Source organism: Anarrhichthys ocellatus, unplaced genomic scaffold (assembly GCF_004355925.1).
Source record: "Anarrhichthys ocellatus isolate YVR2014 unplaced genomic scaffold, GSC_Weel_1.0 scaffold22, whole genome shotgun sequence".
Classification (NCBI taxonomy): domain Eukaryota; kingdom Metazoa; phylum Chordata; class Actinopteri; order Perciformes; family Anarhichadidae; genus Anarrhichthys; species Anarrhichthys ocellatus.
In genome coordinates, this window is record NW_022280052.1 from 4,081,380 (window position 1) to 4,098,546 (window position 17,167).

General features: G+C 41.5%; 2 protein-coding genes across 3 annotated transcripts in view; one reads left to right on the plus strand and one right to left on the minus strand.

The window, feature by feature from the left end:
• Nucleotides 1–3,373: 3,373 nt before the first annotated feature.
• Nucleotides 3,374–12,727, plus strand: LOC116390167 (prostaglandin E2 receptor EP4 subtype-like). Of its 2 annotated transcripts, XR_004213146.1 has the most exons (3): nucleotides 3,374–4,343; nucleotides 5,117–6,406; nucleotides 12,002–12,727. XR_004213146.1 is itself a non-coding variant. In XM_031859543.1 (2 exons), exons 1-2 carry the CDS (start codon nucleotides 3,414–3,416, stop codon nucleotides 5,444–5,446), a joined length of 1,260 nt encoding a protein of 419 aa, XP_031715403.1. In that variant the 5' UTR covers nucleotides 3,374–3,413; the 3' UTR covers nucleotides 5,447–7,087. The 2 variants fall into 2 exon arrangements, 1 of the variants encoding a protein (XP_031715403.1); XM_031859543.1 differs by lacking the exon at nucleotides 12,002–12,727 and having other exon boundaries at nucleotides 5,117–7,087.
• The window catches only part of slc35e1 (solute carrier family 35 member E1), a 9,360-nt gene continuing 1,326 nt past the window's right edge, over nucleotides 9,134–17,167 (minus strand). Inside the window, exons 2-6 of the mRNA XM_031859544.1 lie at nucleotides 15,381–15,451; nucleotides 12,974–13,111; nucleotides 12,380–12,505; nucleotides 12,026–12,271; nucleotides 9,134–11,529 (exon numbers count right to left, since the gene is read on the minus strand). Of these exons, the coding sequence (XP_031715404.1) occupies nucleotides 11,302–11,529; nucleotides 12,026–12,271; nucleotides 12,380–12,505; nucleotides 12,974–13,111; nucleotides 15,381–15,451 (809 nt within the window). The 3' untranslated portion in view covers nucleotides 9,134–11,301. The remainder of the gene's footprint in view (nucleotides 11,530–12,025; nucleotides 12,272–12,379; nucleotides 12,506–12,973; nucleotides 13,112–15,380; nucleotides 15,452–17,167) is intronic.

Here is a 17,167-nt window from a genome sequence, read left to right on the forward strand (position 1 = left end):
ATCATGAAAGCTTCTCAAGTAAAAACAACTAAAGATCAGATCAGGCTCAATAGCTCAATATAGCTGACACCGATCAGCTAATATGCCCCGATACTGATCTTTGAGATTGGATCAGGCCATGACCATGCAGTCAATGAATATCAGATCGATTGTCATGACATTTTGTACATTTATGTTCCCCTGAGATTTATTAGCACAAGTTAGCATGCAAACACGTTTAAATAAATGATTAACATGCATGGTAAAAATGACACCTGCCAAAAATGATGCTAAAATGTTTAATCCACAACACGTAAAGTCCAGAAATATGAAAACAAGCTCACTACAGTTTGGAAGGGAGCTTTTGGCAGCAGCCGACAGACGACCAACATTTCTGACATGAGAGACAAAAACCCAGTCGTTGATCATTCAGGAAATGAATCTGGCGTCCTGCCCCTACTCAAAGTGCACGTCACATGACAACTGATCTGGCAGAAATGGTTCAGTGTCTAATAATTGTCACCAGCTGAGGGTTGCGTGGCTTGAGTTACACATACAATTTCATCAGCATTGCGACATTAAAGAAAACTTATTTTGCTTTGGCTGTACTTCAACACCTGCAGACGTGGGAGGAAAGAACAAAACCACAGAGGGGCAGAGAGTGTAACAGCAGCTCAACCTGGATCAACAGAAATTCATCGGAAGAAGAAGATAAGAAGTTATCTTCAGGAAGTACACGTCATCACAGTGAGATCTGAGAGATGGATGAAGACAAATGATTTAGAAAAAACAAGAACACAGCTCTCACACTTTACCACCTCCCTGTTTTTTATTCAGAATCCCATAAGCTAAATGTTTTTAGAGTCAGTGTACTGGTCTCTGGAGGTATGGATTACCAGAAAGCAGATGGGGATTAATATCTCTACCATGAACTGAGTCACTGCTCTTCCTGTAAGTGCACGAACATGACATACAGGATGAATCATTTCAGTAAGACAAAGTTTGTCTGCAACACATTGAAACAGCTCGACATAAAAATGAGAGTCCAGCATTAAATTTGCTTTTTTTGATTCAGCCACAGCTTTTATCCGTACCTTATCCTCTACATGCAAGAACACCATCATGTAGTTGTCTGTTATTGAGAAACTGAAATAAATATGAGCTGCACTGAGCTTGGAGAGCAGTTGTCTTTTTGCGGTGGAGGAAGACGATCTAGAAAAAGATAAAGTGGCATTATTTATCAAAGGTTTTATGCTGAGGTTTTGGCAAAATATAAGAAGGCTTCACTCATATGAAGAGTTTTGTTGTTTCTGATGTAATGAGTACACTATGACTAACTGGTAATCCTTTTTTTGTAAACTAATAAAACCACTACACCACATTTCCTGTATCTGGGGATCCCCGGACGCCCCTGCACACTGGGCTGAGACACACATGTTGAAATAATTCATACTTCCTTGAATTTAATTAAAAAGATAAGTTGCACCAAACCAAAGTCAGATGTACAAGTAGAAATATGTTGTTTTTTTATGCCTCGGCACATGGCTGGAGGCGTTACGTTTTCTCAGTGGATTAATGACTTTTCATGAGAAAAAGACCTATGCCTTGAGAGGTAGCCCACGGCTACTCCCAAGGTCCCAAGGAGTATAACGAGGACATACAATAAGGTAATATTGGGTTGGTGTACTTCATTTAGACGTTACTCTACTTTATCTTTACATAAATAATAGTTGTATGTTGCTATATCAATGTTAACAGGAAGTATATTCAATACAATTTTTACATTATTGTTTTGTTTGGAGGAAAGTGGGCAAAAGGCCAGGCTATTTATTTGCCTGTGACTTTAAGTGCTGATTCATGTGTTGAGGTATGTTTTCATACTAAACTAATCCTTAATGACGACCTTTTAGAGGTAGAATGTCACATATTCTGTGTTGCGGCTTAGTCATAGGCTACACTAAAAACAATGTACACTTTTATAGCCCCATTCTGCTGCAGAGACCACAGACAGAGATAATACACGTTAAGTGCCTTTGCAATTAAATTAATTACCTTTACAACATTCAAGAAAATTATAAACTGTGCACAGACGGCTGGTACAGCCCATGATTTACTGCGAACTGGGGGATATTCCAGTCAGCGTTGGAGTTTCCAAGCCTTGGCTTCACTTAAGTGGTTTGTTGTTTCTATAATCTGCCAGCTCCCTTTTGTCTGCAGCAGAGATGAGCAGTGCTGGTTTACTTTTCGGAGAGGTGTTGTGTTCGGTCTTTTAAGGTCGGCTGCAGACAGAAACCGTCGCTGCAGCTCCTCACTGTAAACATAAGTCACACTGTAATGAATGTGATGGCTGGAGAGTCAGAGCAAGCTAAGTGCATTGACGTCCCGTGCGTTCTCGATGTCCATCAGCCTTCTGTTGTTCCTCATAACCATTTACAGTCCTCTCTGTTTGGGACAAAGCTGGAAGAAATGTCTTCCAGATTTGTCCCAAACAGAGAGGACTGAAGGGCAATGACTAACCTTATCCACATGTGCATGTAAACTACTGTGAGTAAATCAAAACCTCTGAGGCTTCGACAGCACCAATTCACACCATTGAAGTGTTTTTGAGCAAGAAACCATATCATCCAGTCCTCACTCAATGAAACTCAATGTGTTCAGAACTCAAAAAATGTGATGAAAAAAAAACACGTTGACCATTAAAGACACAGAAACAAGATTATCAACATCATGACAGGACACCAGGCAGTCCATTAAAGACTCAGTTCATCCAAATTACATTAAATATATATTGTATTCCTGCTCCTTCAATGTTCAAAGCATTGAAATAATAATTTAAAGACATTTAAAGACTTTTTGCAAAAGTGGCATCCTCTTTCCCATAACATATAACCCTGCTCACTAGGAATATTATTATATCTAAAATCCGGAGCAAATGGAAACTATCTGTGTGGCTAAATAAAATGTATCATTTATTTATCAATTTGTAATTTGGGTGAACTGGCCCTTTCGTATTCGTTGTTATTTGATTTGATTATCTCTTATTATCTCAAGGGTCACCATCAAACCTCTCTGATATAAGTTGATCAAACTGTTGCATTTTTTTTTTTTACTGTTTCTGCATCCAAATATGACTCATGTCTAACTTGGGGACAAAAAGTCAGCTGAATTAAAGCGTCTTCTATCCTTACTCTTTTCTTTACTCACCAGCGAGTCAAGTTGACCTCGTGACAGGTTGCCACAACTACTACGTTGTAATGACGTCCACATCGGCGGATGAGACATGAAGCGTGGAACGAAAGAGAAAAAAAACGTGTATCCCATCCATCCTGTCAGGATGATGGGTGTTTCACTTAGAGACAGCCCCACCTCTCCGCTCACAGCTGTGCGCAACGACCTCTGGTTAACTGCATCTGGATTGCTGGGAAGCAGAATGGATGAGACTAGAGAAAATACTCCCACTGACTACTCATCATCCGTTACAGCTGTTTAAAGGAGATGCGCACTCCCAAATTCACGAAAGACCAAATGAACAAACAAGCTTATCGGTGTGTTTCGCGATGGAGAGCCAGAACTTTACGCACGGACCTGTTTCCACAAATGAGACTCAGGTTCAGCATCAACATGCGAACGTGACAATCGCAATCGCTGTACCGATTTTTATGTTCGCCGGAGGCGCCATTGGGAATTTAATTGCCATAATCGTCCTTTCAGTATCAAGACAGGAGAGGAAATCTTCAGCTTTCTACACGCTGGTGTGCGGTCTGGCGGTGACGGACCTGCTGGGCACCTGCCTGGCCAGTCCGGTCACCATAGCCAACTACCTGTACGATGAAGTGCTGAAGGGACGTGTCTGCGAGTTTGACTCCTTTTTGTTGCTGTTTTTCGGGTTAACAGGACTGAGCATCATATGCGCCATGGCAGCAGAGCGGTACCTGGCTATATGCTGCCCGTACACCTACCAGCGGTGGCGGGTGGACCGACGCTTAGCGCAAAAGTTCCTTTTCTTCATTTACATCAGCCACATCTTCCTCTGCTGCCTGCCGATGATGGGCATGTCGAAGAGCAAGCTGCAGCCGTGTGGCGAGTGGTGCTTCATCGAATGGAGGCCAGAAGAGCCCGTGGCCACCGCTTACTCCGTCCTGTACGGCGTCATCAGCCTGCTGCTCATCCTAGGCACCATCGTGCTGAACCTGGCGGTGTGCGGAGCGCTGCTGCTGATGCGGCAGAGGACCGCGCAGCGGCCCGTCACCACAGCCAGCGTCGGGCAGAGGTGGAGTGCTCTGTCCTCGGCTGCAGAGACGCAGATGATCGCGGTGCTGGTGATGACCTCCGTGGTGGTTCTGGCATGTTCAGCCCCGTTGGCGGTGAGTCAGTGCGCGATTGTTGATGTTGCGTACCATCCCCTTTGCCTTTACGGTACAGAAATACCTGAAGAAAAGCTTTAAATAATCCTTCAAGAAACGAAACCAAAGGGGAATAGCCTACACACAGTTTAACTATTATACCTGGAGGTTTAACCATGTCTTAGCATTATGATAAATTCATTATTGATAGAAGTATTCAGATGCTTTGCTAAGTAATAGTAGCAATACCTCACTGTAAAAATACTAAAATAAAAGTAAAAGTAATGCAGAACTTGCGGAAGTATAAATATAAAAGTGTGACTGTTTGATTATTGTTACCCATGCATTATGGCAGAATTGTAGTGTTTTGCTAGACCTGGGTAGTTTAATCTAATGCATCAATGATATGTTTTGTAAGCAAAATCTTAATGTGTAAAGTAACTGCATCGGTCTGATAAATGAAGAGGAATAGTAGTAGCTCAAAAACCCTTCCTGTTAAATACAATGTTGCCCTTTTAGATGGAATTATTTTAAATGCATACTATTCATATTAAACATAGGGGTCACATGTATTAAGCATGCAAAAGCAAAACAGTTTGGGAACCAGTGATGATGTGGTCTACATATTATTATAGGGTTAAAACAGTTCTTGAAATTAAGTAACGATAATCTTGATTTGAGTTGGGAAATCAGACAAATAATGATAGAGGAAATATTTCAGTGGATATTTAACAATTTATTGAGTATCTTAAAACTCGTACTTGCTATAGTGACATGTTTTTCTTCTTAAAAAGGTGCGTGTGTTTGCCAACCACTTCATGACGCAAAATGACCCTGCTAACCTGGCTGCCATCCGGAATGCCGCTGTGAACCCCATCCTGGACCCCTGGATCTACATCCTCCTCAGGAGGTCACTGTTTCGACGGTTACTCAGTTTATACAGGCGATGTAGAAGCACTCGCAGAAGTTCATCTCCTAAAACACAAAGGAACCGGTTTTATCCCGAACCCATGAGGGAGAGCCACGTGTTCACCCAGCTGATGTGCAATGCAAACATCATGACTCAGCTGCCTGCCACCGTCAACTTCACTCCGCACAACGCAGAGAGCCTCTGCTTGACCTAAACAACGAAGACGTGGTTGACACCTATGAATGTCTGGTGCTCTCAGGCTGCGAGCAGCTCGATGCGGGGACTTTGTCTCAGAGCTGTCGTCAGTGGGATGGAAAGACTGACGTCTCTGCCGACCCGCAGCTGGACAGGACCCTCAGGGTTACTGAAAGATTATTTATTTAATAAAAGTAGACTGCTGATCTGCATCTATAGACGACTCCTGCAGTGATGCAGGACAGAATAAACTATGTGACTTGGATGTTATTACCGAAGTGCAACAATAAGACACGGTCCAGCCTTTGTGTTGTGCCTTTCACCGTCTTCCAGCTTCGCCTCATACAATTGGGGCTCTGGCTTCATCACACCTTAATCAGTGTGATGCTACAGGAATATACAGCTCATTTCATCTGGAGGTTCAATTGACCAGAGCCTCTTGGAAGATCCTGTGCGAAAAGTCATGTATTCATATAACAGTGCATGGATATCACAAGGTTTTACTTGAGGTTTTGTCATGGAGGCCTACAGGTAGGGTCATTTGGAGCCTATTAAAGACCCTAGCTTGAGCCTTGGTGTCTTTTGTCTCTACCGTTTTAGACTTGAATGGATCCCATGTTGCATTTCATGTTGAAATATTCAACTCTGTACCTTTATCCAGCAGTGCATGGGGTCAGCAGCTTTCAGTTTTTTCAGGTCAGATTCAGTTTCTGTCGAGGAACATATAAAAAAAAAACAGCGTGTAGGAAGTCAGTCACACACTCACTTGGCCATCAACTATTCTTTTTGGTTTCCTAGACTTCGACCATATCGGTGCTGAACTTACATGTGCACGTCATACACTGGGAAGAGTGTGGTTCAAGGAGTTTCAGCGAAGGAGGGAGGCAACATACCGGTAACTTTAACATCGTGACAGGGATGACGACTGAGCTCCATCTGCAGGATCTTGTTCAAAATGTCTCCCCAGAACCTTTGGCAGGTTTGTTTCTTTCCCTGAACGGTTTAAGGACAGAATGCACAGCACTGACCGGCTCTGTTGATAAAAGACTAGAATGAGAAGGCGCTACTTTATTCACTCTTGAAAAAGTGCTCACATTTAGTTTGAAACGCCTCACTGCTGATGTTGAGGAAGCTGAAATTGATACTGCATTAAATGATTTATGGCCACTAGGGGGCAGACACAACTCAAAAACAAGTCGTCTGTGTTCAAACACTAATAAGAATTTCATCTTTCATGTTTAGCTATCATTAAGCCTTCTTCAGCTCCTGGGAAAAATATCTAGGCTCTCGAGTATGTACACAAACCCCATTTAAAAGTTATACATTCCAGGTGAAGACAGTTGCCTCCACATATTTATCCTACGTGTCCTGACCAGTTAAGTGACCTTTAGATGTCTTAAACTTGAGATAAACCAGTTTAAACTGGAATATATAGCTTTGGTTCCTTGATGCCATTCAGAGGACAGTACACTGTTTCTTGAACCTGAAACCTAAAAAAGGTCCCACATTTAACACCTGCTTCCATAAATCACACAAAATATGACACTGCAATATGGCTGAAAACACAATTAATGCATTCAAATGTCAATAAAAAGCACAAAGCATAAATACGTATACATTAAAGAAGATAATCACTTTGTTCAGTATTTCATAATGCATTTATTCCCCCCCCCCCGACATTTAAAAATACCATTTACTAAACATAAGCAGACAAGACTGTGCATAGCTGCACTTCTGTACAACATTTATGTACCTTGACATAAATAAAAATCTATGAACATCGGTTAAGTAAAAAGTCTGCCTCGAGATCAACTGCAGATGCACAAAATAATAATTTTACAAGTTTTACAAAGTAAGCTCCCCTTTCTCCATTCCTCAACATTTACATCCCAGTTGAAAGCTTTACAGGAGAGAGCAAACACAGTTAGCTCACTGTACAGAAACAAACAGCCATGTTTGTCTAAATCAGAAGGAAATTCATGAATTACGTGTCCTACATGTTGTAGTTTGTGAATTTTAACATCTTGCCCACCTGCAAACAAGTCCCCCCCCCCCCCCCATCCTGTAAGAGTTTAGACTTTTTGCACACTGCTTTTGGCAACATGAGGAAGAAAACACATGAAGAAATCCAAAAGAGTCTAAAAACATTGGCTGCAGCAGCAGACAGTGAGATCAACCACAAAGGGTTCAAGTGTGACTTGCACTGTTTTCGTTTCTGCAGGTTGGATGTGAATACTACATTCTTGAATGAAAGGATTGTGTTGTATATTTGTTGAATAGTTGTTTTGGGATGTTGTGCGTCGATGTCACACTGCTGTATAAAATGTAATCAGCTGTTGATAAGTTTAGATTTGAAGTGTTTTCCTCTGATATTCACGTGAAATCATCCAATACCACTGGGGGGGGGGGGGACGATGAGTCCTGAACCAGATTTATTGAATCTGATATGCAGGTGAAGTCTCCATTTTTATTTTAGCCGTAAAAGGCTTTTTGTACTGAAATAAGTCATTGACAAGCTAATTTAGACTGTTTGTAAAAACATTCATGATGATGAAAAAGAAGCAGATTTCCCTCTTTTGACATTTACAAAAATAGTATGGCAACAATCATCTTTCTAAGTCATCAATGATCCACCTCTCTCAAGAGCAAAGCCCTTTGAAAAATAGTCCGTAAATGTACATGATTTAGCATTGAAGTCTTGACTGCTTATTGTCTAGTAATATTTTAAAGTACTCATATGGTAGTATTTTCAGACATCTGATTCTCCACACAGTAGTAAAAACTAGGATATTACAGTGAAATAAACATCTAAAAGGTTTCTGGTGGCTTGACGAATGATACCCACTCTTCTTTAAGCTCTGTTTTGGTCTTCACCGTCTCATAATAATAATAATAATAATAATAATAATAATAATCTGCTGCTACAGCCGTTAAACGCTTCACTTTGTCCTGCAGCCACTCGGTGCATCCGTCTGGGACGGTGCTGTAAACACGAGCTTGAAGAGCGTTGAGAGCATTCACATTTAACGATACTGGATATGTGCGGCTGTAAAACCAAACAATCAGAGAGACATCTATAGGATTTTTTAAAACAGTTGCCTCTATGAAATGAATCATGTTGATCCATGCTGACACCACAGTTTGTTTGTTATTTATGAGGCTGCCATTTTGTGGTGGAACTTTCTAATAGTTCTGCTTTTATTTTTCAACACCACAAAGTACAGCCTCCAAGTGTGATACACACATAAAACTACCGCAGCAGTCTTTATATAATACCCTAATAATTGTTCCAGGGCTATTGAAATTCACAAATTACAAAAATACAGGCGTTTTCTGGTCGAGCAGTCCAAAACAGCCAACTTTATCTTTTTTTAAAACAGACGGTGGTGATTTCATTCCCTGCTGGAGAAAAGCAGAGCAGCTACGGGGTTCCCAAGAACCTACGAGCAATGTCAGCTACAAACCATCTCAGCACTGTTATGTATAAATAAAAGAAGAATTATTATTACTACCGATACTAGTTGGTCTCTGGGAAGGCCAGAGCGCACCGACCCCACAGAGCTCGTATTCCTCCAGACTAAATAATGTGACAGTGTTTGTAATTTGTCAGAGAAGACAAACACAGCGCACCAAAAAAAGATTAATAACCGCACCGTCCCCTTACCAACATCTAGCAGGGAAAAACAAGCTCACAGGCTACAACTGGCACTTTTACAAAGATTTAATTAATGAGCGTTGTCCTTACAAAATAAATGAGCAGAAATAATACGTTGATTTTTAATGCCGAGACATTTGAATCACCAAAAGAAAAGAAATACCCTTCTATTGTTGCAGTGAGACACTCAGCCTGCAGAGGTCCTACAATAAAAGCAAGTGACTGATGTTTCCTAAATGAAATAGTTCTTCAAGCAGTAAAAAGGTTTTTCAATAATAAATGATTAGTTAGCAGTTTTGCAGACAGAAAACAATAGTGATGATCAACCTTTTTCAATTACAGTTGAATCTTTAATTGCAAAAGCAAACCTGTGATTCCATGCATGAATCTGTCCCGTTAAAGTAAAACACCGTGACTTTAAAGTCACTTGACAGACAATCTGCAGAACAAATGTTGTGGTTTGAAGATGTGCAAACTGGAACCAGGCCTCTGTTTAAAAAAAACTAAAACACGCAGCTTTGGTTCAGGCTGAAAAAGTAAACCAGGAGAGAAAATCTCACTCTGCCCGAGAAGCTTCGCAAATCAATAAATACCAAAAATCAATTTAGAAAATGGTTCATCTCAAAACTATGAATTTTAACATCTCTATTACATTTGTACATGGTTAGAGTCCCTAAGAAAGATGAAACGTGAGAATTCCTACAGTATGCATACTGATGGGACGCTTTGTTTTGGTAAATCAAAAAATGTAACTTTTACATTTATGCTCCATGATAACAAACGGTGAACTGAATTGTTACGTTGGGGAGAAGGACATATGTGAGGTCACTGTAAGGTCATTGACAGTTCTGGGTGAAGAACTGGTCTCACTCTGAAAGTGTATCTTAGTTCAAAGACATGGAGGCCGAGTGTGTGTGTGTGTGTGTGTGATGAAAAGATGGCAGTTAAAAACACTTGCTGACAAGTGTGACTGAATGTTAACTGATCCGCTTGTGCAACAAGTACTCGAGCATCAGCTTCTTGTGGACGCGATGTTGGGATTTTGGGCATTTTTGTTCATCAGGCACTTGTAACTTTGAGGGGCGTTGGAAAGTGAGTGCAGTCTAAATGCTACTGTTGCCGTGCTAACATGCTCACAATGACGATGCTAACATGCTGATATTTACCATGTATATTCACCATGTTAGATTAGCATGCTAGTATGCTAACATTAGCAGTAAACACAAAGTACAGCTGAGGCTGATGGGAACTGTCATTAGTTATGCAGGAACTCAGTTATGGACACAAGTGTTGGACACACTTTGACCTGCTGGTGGCGCTAGAACAATTCATCCAAAGGTTTAAACAGTATTTCACTTAAAACCACAAACATCAACCTCTTGGTGGCACCAGAAGAGAAGTCAGAGTGATTTATCATCTGGGGACCATGAATATCTGGTGGTGGACATTGCCATTCATGGAGCCACGGTGCTAGCATGGGGAAAAACACCTACTTAGTTTATTATTATGTCATCAGGCCAAATCTACAATTTCTTAAGTGAGTGTCTGCTGAAGTCCCATCTGCAACACGGTTTATCCACTGAGGACAACGACTCAAACACATCGTTTCTCCTCACATCATTACAGGTGCCTCATGTAGAAAAATGACGTATGCCAAGACCCTCCACTGAGATTTGTTTGGAACAGAATGTAACATGACTGTTGTTTCGGTGCAAGTTAGCGCTCACATTTCATAATTACAGCCGAGAACCTTTTCTCTGAAAGTATACAAAATAACCCAAAATCCAAAATGATGTCTGGTTGTAAAAACAAAACATTTCCAGACAGTACGGTGCAAATCATTCATCACTACCTTCTGCATGTCCAGCTGCTGTGACACATTTCTGTGTGTGTGTGTGTGTGTGTGTGTGTGTGGACAACATGGCTGAATCTGTCACCAAACTGTCTGGAAACAGGGGATTTAAGTTGTGTTTCCTCTCGGACCATCACATACAGGCGGTACCAAGCTAATAAATAAACGAGGACACACAGCGAAGCCGTCAGAAAGTGAAGTTTAGAAACGGAGGAGCGTGGGAGAGGTCACGTCACTGGCCATCTCATTCTTCCTATCCACAACAAACAGCACTTGCCTTCAGTCTCGTGTTTGGAGCCGGGACACAGGGGGGGGCTACACAGTAATGTCTGCGACAGCCCCCCAGATTGAGGACAGACTCCTCCCTTCACACCACGTACTGGTGGTTGCTGTTGTAGTTTGTCGTGTAGGCCTGCCGGCTGTACTGGAAGTGGTCGGTCAGCACGTTGTTCCAGTTGTGCTGCTGCTCTGAACCATGGGAGAAAGGCACTGACCCATTGGCCTGGACCTTCTCCAGCGCCGGGTTGTCAAAGGAGACCAGGTCCTGATTGGTGCTCGGCAGCTTCTTCTTCTCCTTGTTAGCGTCATACTTGGCCTGTTGGCAGAGGGAGAGAAGGGCAAATGGATATTAAATGACAGGGTGTCTTTGGTTCTCTGGCACTGCACCGTGGATCATAAATAGTTTGGGTGGGTCAAATGTTTCTCCAAGAGGAAGCGTAACTTCACGTTTTACATTTCAGTTGGACGGAGAGCGAAAGATAAAGAAAGCTGCTTTCCGTCAGTTTAAGAAAGAACAAGTGTGAATGGATTAAAGTGCAGTGAACATAAAGAGCACAAAGTGGCGGCTGGATGCTCTGGAAAAGAATGCATTATTATGCAAAGTTACCACAAAGTAAGGCCAAGGCAGCAAGAATAACCTCCATAAATGTCTACAACATCATCTACTGATATTAGTTTGTCACACGTACAATGGTGGAGATGGCTGATGAAGAGTTTTCAGTCAAAAGGGAACAACGGAAGATAAATTATTCTCGTCTCCTTTAACTTCTGCCTCTCCTCTTTCCTAGTTCCAAGTGGTCAGGCTGACTCACCTTGTTGTAGAGGAAGACCCCGACAATGGCCGTCATCATGCCCATGACGTTTGTGAGGGAGACCGGGTTGCGCAGCATCAGCAGCGAGATGCTAATGACCATGATCCTCTTGGTGGCGTTGGCGACGGCGTAGCTGAGCGGGCTGACGATGTTCAGCACGCTGAAGGCGATGACGTTCTGAGCGAAGTTGCAGAAGCCACTGATGAGCAGGAGGACAAACGTACCCGTCCACCCGGAGACGTCTGCCTGTAAGGAAAGCAGCGAGGGTCAGGCTACGTTCAGGGTCATGAAACAAGCTCCCACCACCGCAACAGGCGGTGTAAATGTCACGAGAAAGACGGTACCGCTACTCACCAGATCTCCGTTAACAAGAAACACTGAGAGATCCACCAGAACCCAGGTGGGCACCATGAAGATAACAGCATTAAAGCCCAGGATGTTGAGCAGCCTCAAGTGGTGGATATTTGTGTCACGCAGCACCTATAGAGAGGAAGGATCAGTTCAGAACAATGTGGTAGAAAAATAAACAACTGCTCCAGCGAAGGAGATGAAGATGTATAGATTTGGGGTTTTTATTGTTACGATACTTCCTGTTCCTCCACTACGACCTTAATCAACGTGATTTTGCTATTTCACTTTGATGTTATAAAAAGAAAACGATCACCGAGTCAGAAGGAAGATTTATGCAAGGGTCAGTAAAATGCAGCAACCGGACACATACGGTCATAATCTAAAGAGAAACACTTTTAAGATGATAGTTAGTGGTCACATGTGGAATCGAGTTGCTCCTCCTGCCACTTCCCTTTTAAAACAGTCACACACAACTTCACAAACCAGGACGTCAGTTTCAGGCGTTTCACAGCAAACCACCAAGAAGTAATCATGTTTCATTTACCCTCCTCCCCTCATCATGTGGCACACACACACACCAGCCCGACAACGAGTTACCTTCTTGGAGAAGATGTTCTGCAGAGAGAAGCAGAGCGTGGCAGCCAGAGCACTGATGAGTCCGGAAACATCAAAGGACAGCTCAGTGGCTGTGGCCAGCAGCACTCCTCCAATGATGGGGATGAGCGACACGTAAACCTACAAGGACCACAGAGACGGAGGGCAGAGTCAGTGGAAACCAAGAGAAACAACACTTTACAGTTTATATCAAAACATCGTTTGAAAAATCAGGGATTGTTTCCCAATCAAGGTAATTGTTAGTAGCACCCCTCCTCAAATCAGTGAGAAAATAAAAGTTAGATTATTTGAACACCAACAAATCATTTTCACAGAACCTCTGGTTTTCTGCATAGAAACTGTATTTCCAACATTCCCTTGAGCCTTAAATTCAAAGCACAGCCTCATTTTAATCTCCTGAAGAAAAGTGGAAATACGATCCCCTCTATCCGAGACCACACACACACACCTCACAGGTCTTATTTGCATTTTGAAAATGTTGGATCATGATAAATGAAACATGCAGTTATTATAAAACCCACTTATGCATCCACTCACTCACCCACTCTCCTCTCCTCAAACCAACCACACATGTGACACTGAGAAAAACCTGCTCTGATGCTTTACTGCCATCAAAACATCACACTGCCCTCAGCTTTATTGTCCATGCAAGTGGTCTCATACATAAAATTCAGAAACAAGCAACAATAAAGAGGATCTCTGTAGTAAGAAGTAAGAAAGAAGTGGTTTGGAACTTGTCTCTGTGGACTGTGTCTTTAAGCATCTCTGTCCTTTGTGGGTTGATGATTAAACGTTTTCAAACAGGATGTGCTGCGAGAAACAAACTTTGCGTAACAACTTGTTAAAAACAGCTTAATACTATCTCCTGCTAACACACCGATCACGCTGATGGATCAGAGGACTTTTAACTCGGCTGGTTTTCTTCTTTGTAACCCTGAAAATGAAGAGAGGCCTCGGCTATTTCGGCCGAGACACAGATTTCTGTCCCATTTCACGTTTACCAACTTATTTTGGAAATTCATCCTGAAGGCTTTTTGCACTCAAAAGGAAAAGTTGGATACGATACGAATGTTTAGTCCTGTGTACTCTGTTCTTTAGAAAATCTACAGTGTCCACTTTATTAGGTACACTTGTGCACTCTAACGCAATCCAATACAACAGGTCTACCATAAACTCTTTTATGATGCTTGTTTTTTACGCTGTCATGTGGCTGCTGAGTATATTTTATACACTTTATGATGTTTGAACATCCGTCATTTAACAAAGCCGAGTCCAGTACAAACACTCAACTGAAATGTTTTTTTACAAAGTAGTAGTCAGTGGTCGGAAGGTTCTTCAGCACAGCAGAGAGTGGCCTGCTGCTCCTCAAACAAGATCTCTTCACGCACGCACGTCATCAACACCTACGTTCCGGCCTGTGAACCCGGCCTGTCTGAACACTGAACTGTACGGTAAACATGACGAGCTGATGTGAGACTCAGCAGGTTTCCTCATTCACATTTAGCAAACCTAGACTGTAAGATGTAGCTTTATTCCAGAGATGTCAAACGTTGCCCTCATTAAGCAGCAATAGACAAATTCCTTTGACGCATACATGAAGCTGATTCTGATTAAGATAACTCTTGATAAACTTAATTACATCGACTCAAGTTGATCGACCAAGTATAAATCCCTCTGATGTTTATCGTCACTCCTGTTGTACAACTTTGTGAAATGCTTTTCGCTGGGAGGAACCAAGAAAGAAAGAAAAAAAATAGTAATAAAAGACATAACGTATCATAACAAAATAAAGAATTAAAAATATACATTAAAGAAAAACAAAATGATTGCAATCAATGCATTAACATAAGAAAAATGTAAAAAATGACCCTAATAAATAGCCCAAAACCTAAAAGAAATCACTTCAAACTTTACACTAGCAAGTCACCTTCCTCTTACAGCGTCATCTTAGGAATCTAAATAATCTAAATCTAACAATGAGTGTACGCACCTTACAGGTTATTTGTCTTCTAATAAATGACAGCTCTGAGCCAGAAAATCTAGTTCTCATTTAACTCTATTTAACTCTGCACAGGAAATGTTGAACCACGTGCAGCCTTTCCACCAGCAGCACACAGCATACCAGAGACAGACAAGCAGCAACACAAACCCAGTTGGCTCCTATAGTATGAAAAGTAGTGAGTGAATTTGGGGATTTAACAGGTGAATATGGATGACTTGTGAAAATATGACCTGACCTCCAACCCCCCCAAAAAATAACATCTGACCAACTTCAAGGACTAATATGTAACACGAGGCGCAGCACTGTGCCACATCACCACCGCTGACACGCGGCCTGAGGCTGGAACAGAGCGAGCCTTGTGCCTCGTTTACCGTCGGACTGACTCACCTTTGTGGTTTGCTTCTCCTTCATGATGATTCTTGATAACAGCACCACCCATATTGGCATTGTAGCTTTGACTGTGTGAGGAAAGAACAAAAGAAGCATAAGAATCAGTTTGTAATGCCATTCAGCAGCAGCAGGTAGAGAGCACTAGAGTAAATAAGTTTGGAGAATGAAATGCTCCTACATCAAACACAACGCTATTGCACGGCGTCACTGAGTGTTTCTGGTGTGTGTTACCAACAATGACAGAGCTTTACTCAAGATTGGAGACACCCTGATCATTTAAAAAAGTACTAAAAAGGATCAACAAGACATACTTTCAGACTGTAAAACATCAAAACTAGATTCAGCACTGCCATCCACAAGTGAAGCAGCTTTCAAAAGTTTACAGATATATTGACATTACAACTGTGACTCTCAAATAGTGTCGGAGGTCAAAACAGATAAAAAATACTTGTATCTGAAGCCTACTTACTACTATTATATTTATAGGTTATAGTTACTTAGATGCCGGTTTATTATCTACATCTAGCTAAAACAAATGCAGTAAATATGAAGGGTGTAATGTTTATTTATGAGGCTGTAGTTGTGTCATGGTGCTGTTGAACTTTATGACATTGGTGGTATTTCAAATAGGCGAGATGAGGGACGATGTATTTCTGTGGGCTGACTGCTGAAGTGAGCCTCGCACTGGTTTCCTCAACACCACACCACACCACTGGGATTTCTCCTCTGGATTTTGGAATATTGCAGAAAATAAGCTCTGAGGCAAACACAAGTTTATGATACTTACATGTTTTGGGCAGCAAGATTATCTTCATAAGTAAAAACCACATTGATAAATATTGAAGCGTAAATGCAACTACACTACTGTGGCTTGAGTACACACAACGAGGCTGTGAAGGCGGACTTGTAGGCCTGATGACGTTTTGTAGTCTCATTTAGCCACCTGTCAGCAACTGCCTTTTTTAAGACACGCAACAGCTTTATCGTAGAACAAAACCCACTCTTAAAAAAAACATTGACTTTGTGACAATAATGCTCACTAATTTCTGGGTTTTAGGAGTCACTCCTGGACCAGTCTTTATTCCTGTCAGCCCATTCTTACCATGAGGGTACACTTCATATGAGAAACACCTCTCACTATAACACAACACAGCCCAACAGCACCCACCAAAATATTCATCAAGTTGAATCAACACCTCTCGTAAATGGTTTCAACTAAAAATGCATTGTCACGGTCAATATACAGGTGGGAATTGATGGAATGTTTTCACTTGAGTCGTTTTAGCTGCTAAAACCAGTTAAGACGGACTCAGATCGTATTGACATGCAAGGGTGTAGGTTTGCATATGGTCCATAGGGACTAGTCACGACCAAAGTTTGGGAAAGACACAATTGTCCACACCAATATTTTGTTAATTTTAATTGCCTGTTAGAAAAAATAATTTTGCACAATATATTTGCAAACTGACTTTACAAACCGACTGTCATGAAGACAAGACAGACATTTAGATGAAACATTGTATTCCTGTTGCACAGCAGTGGAACGTTTCACATAAAGTCACACACTGAGCACAGATAGTGCAAGAACTATGATCGCTACTGTGTAAAGGGAATACTGCTGTTAAAAAGCACCTGATTTGTTTAAAGTGTTTGCAAACCAAATGTTATTGCCCTTTTGTTCATATAGCAACAATACACTACTTTTGAATCCATTATTGAACTTTGACATAACAATGAGATTAATCGCAAAAAATCCATGCAATTAATCGCGATTAAATATTTTA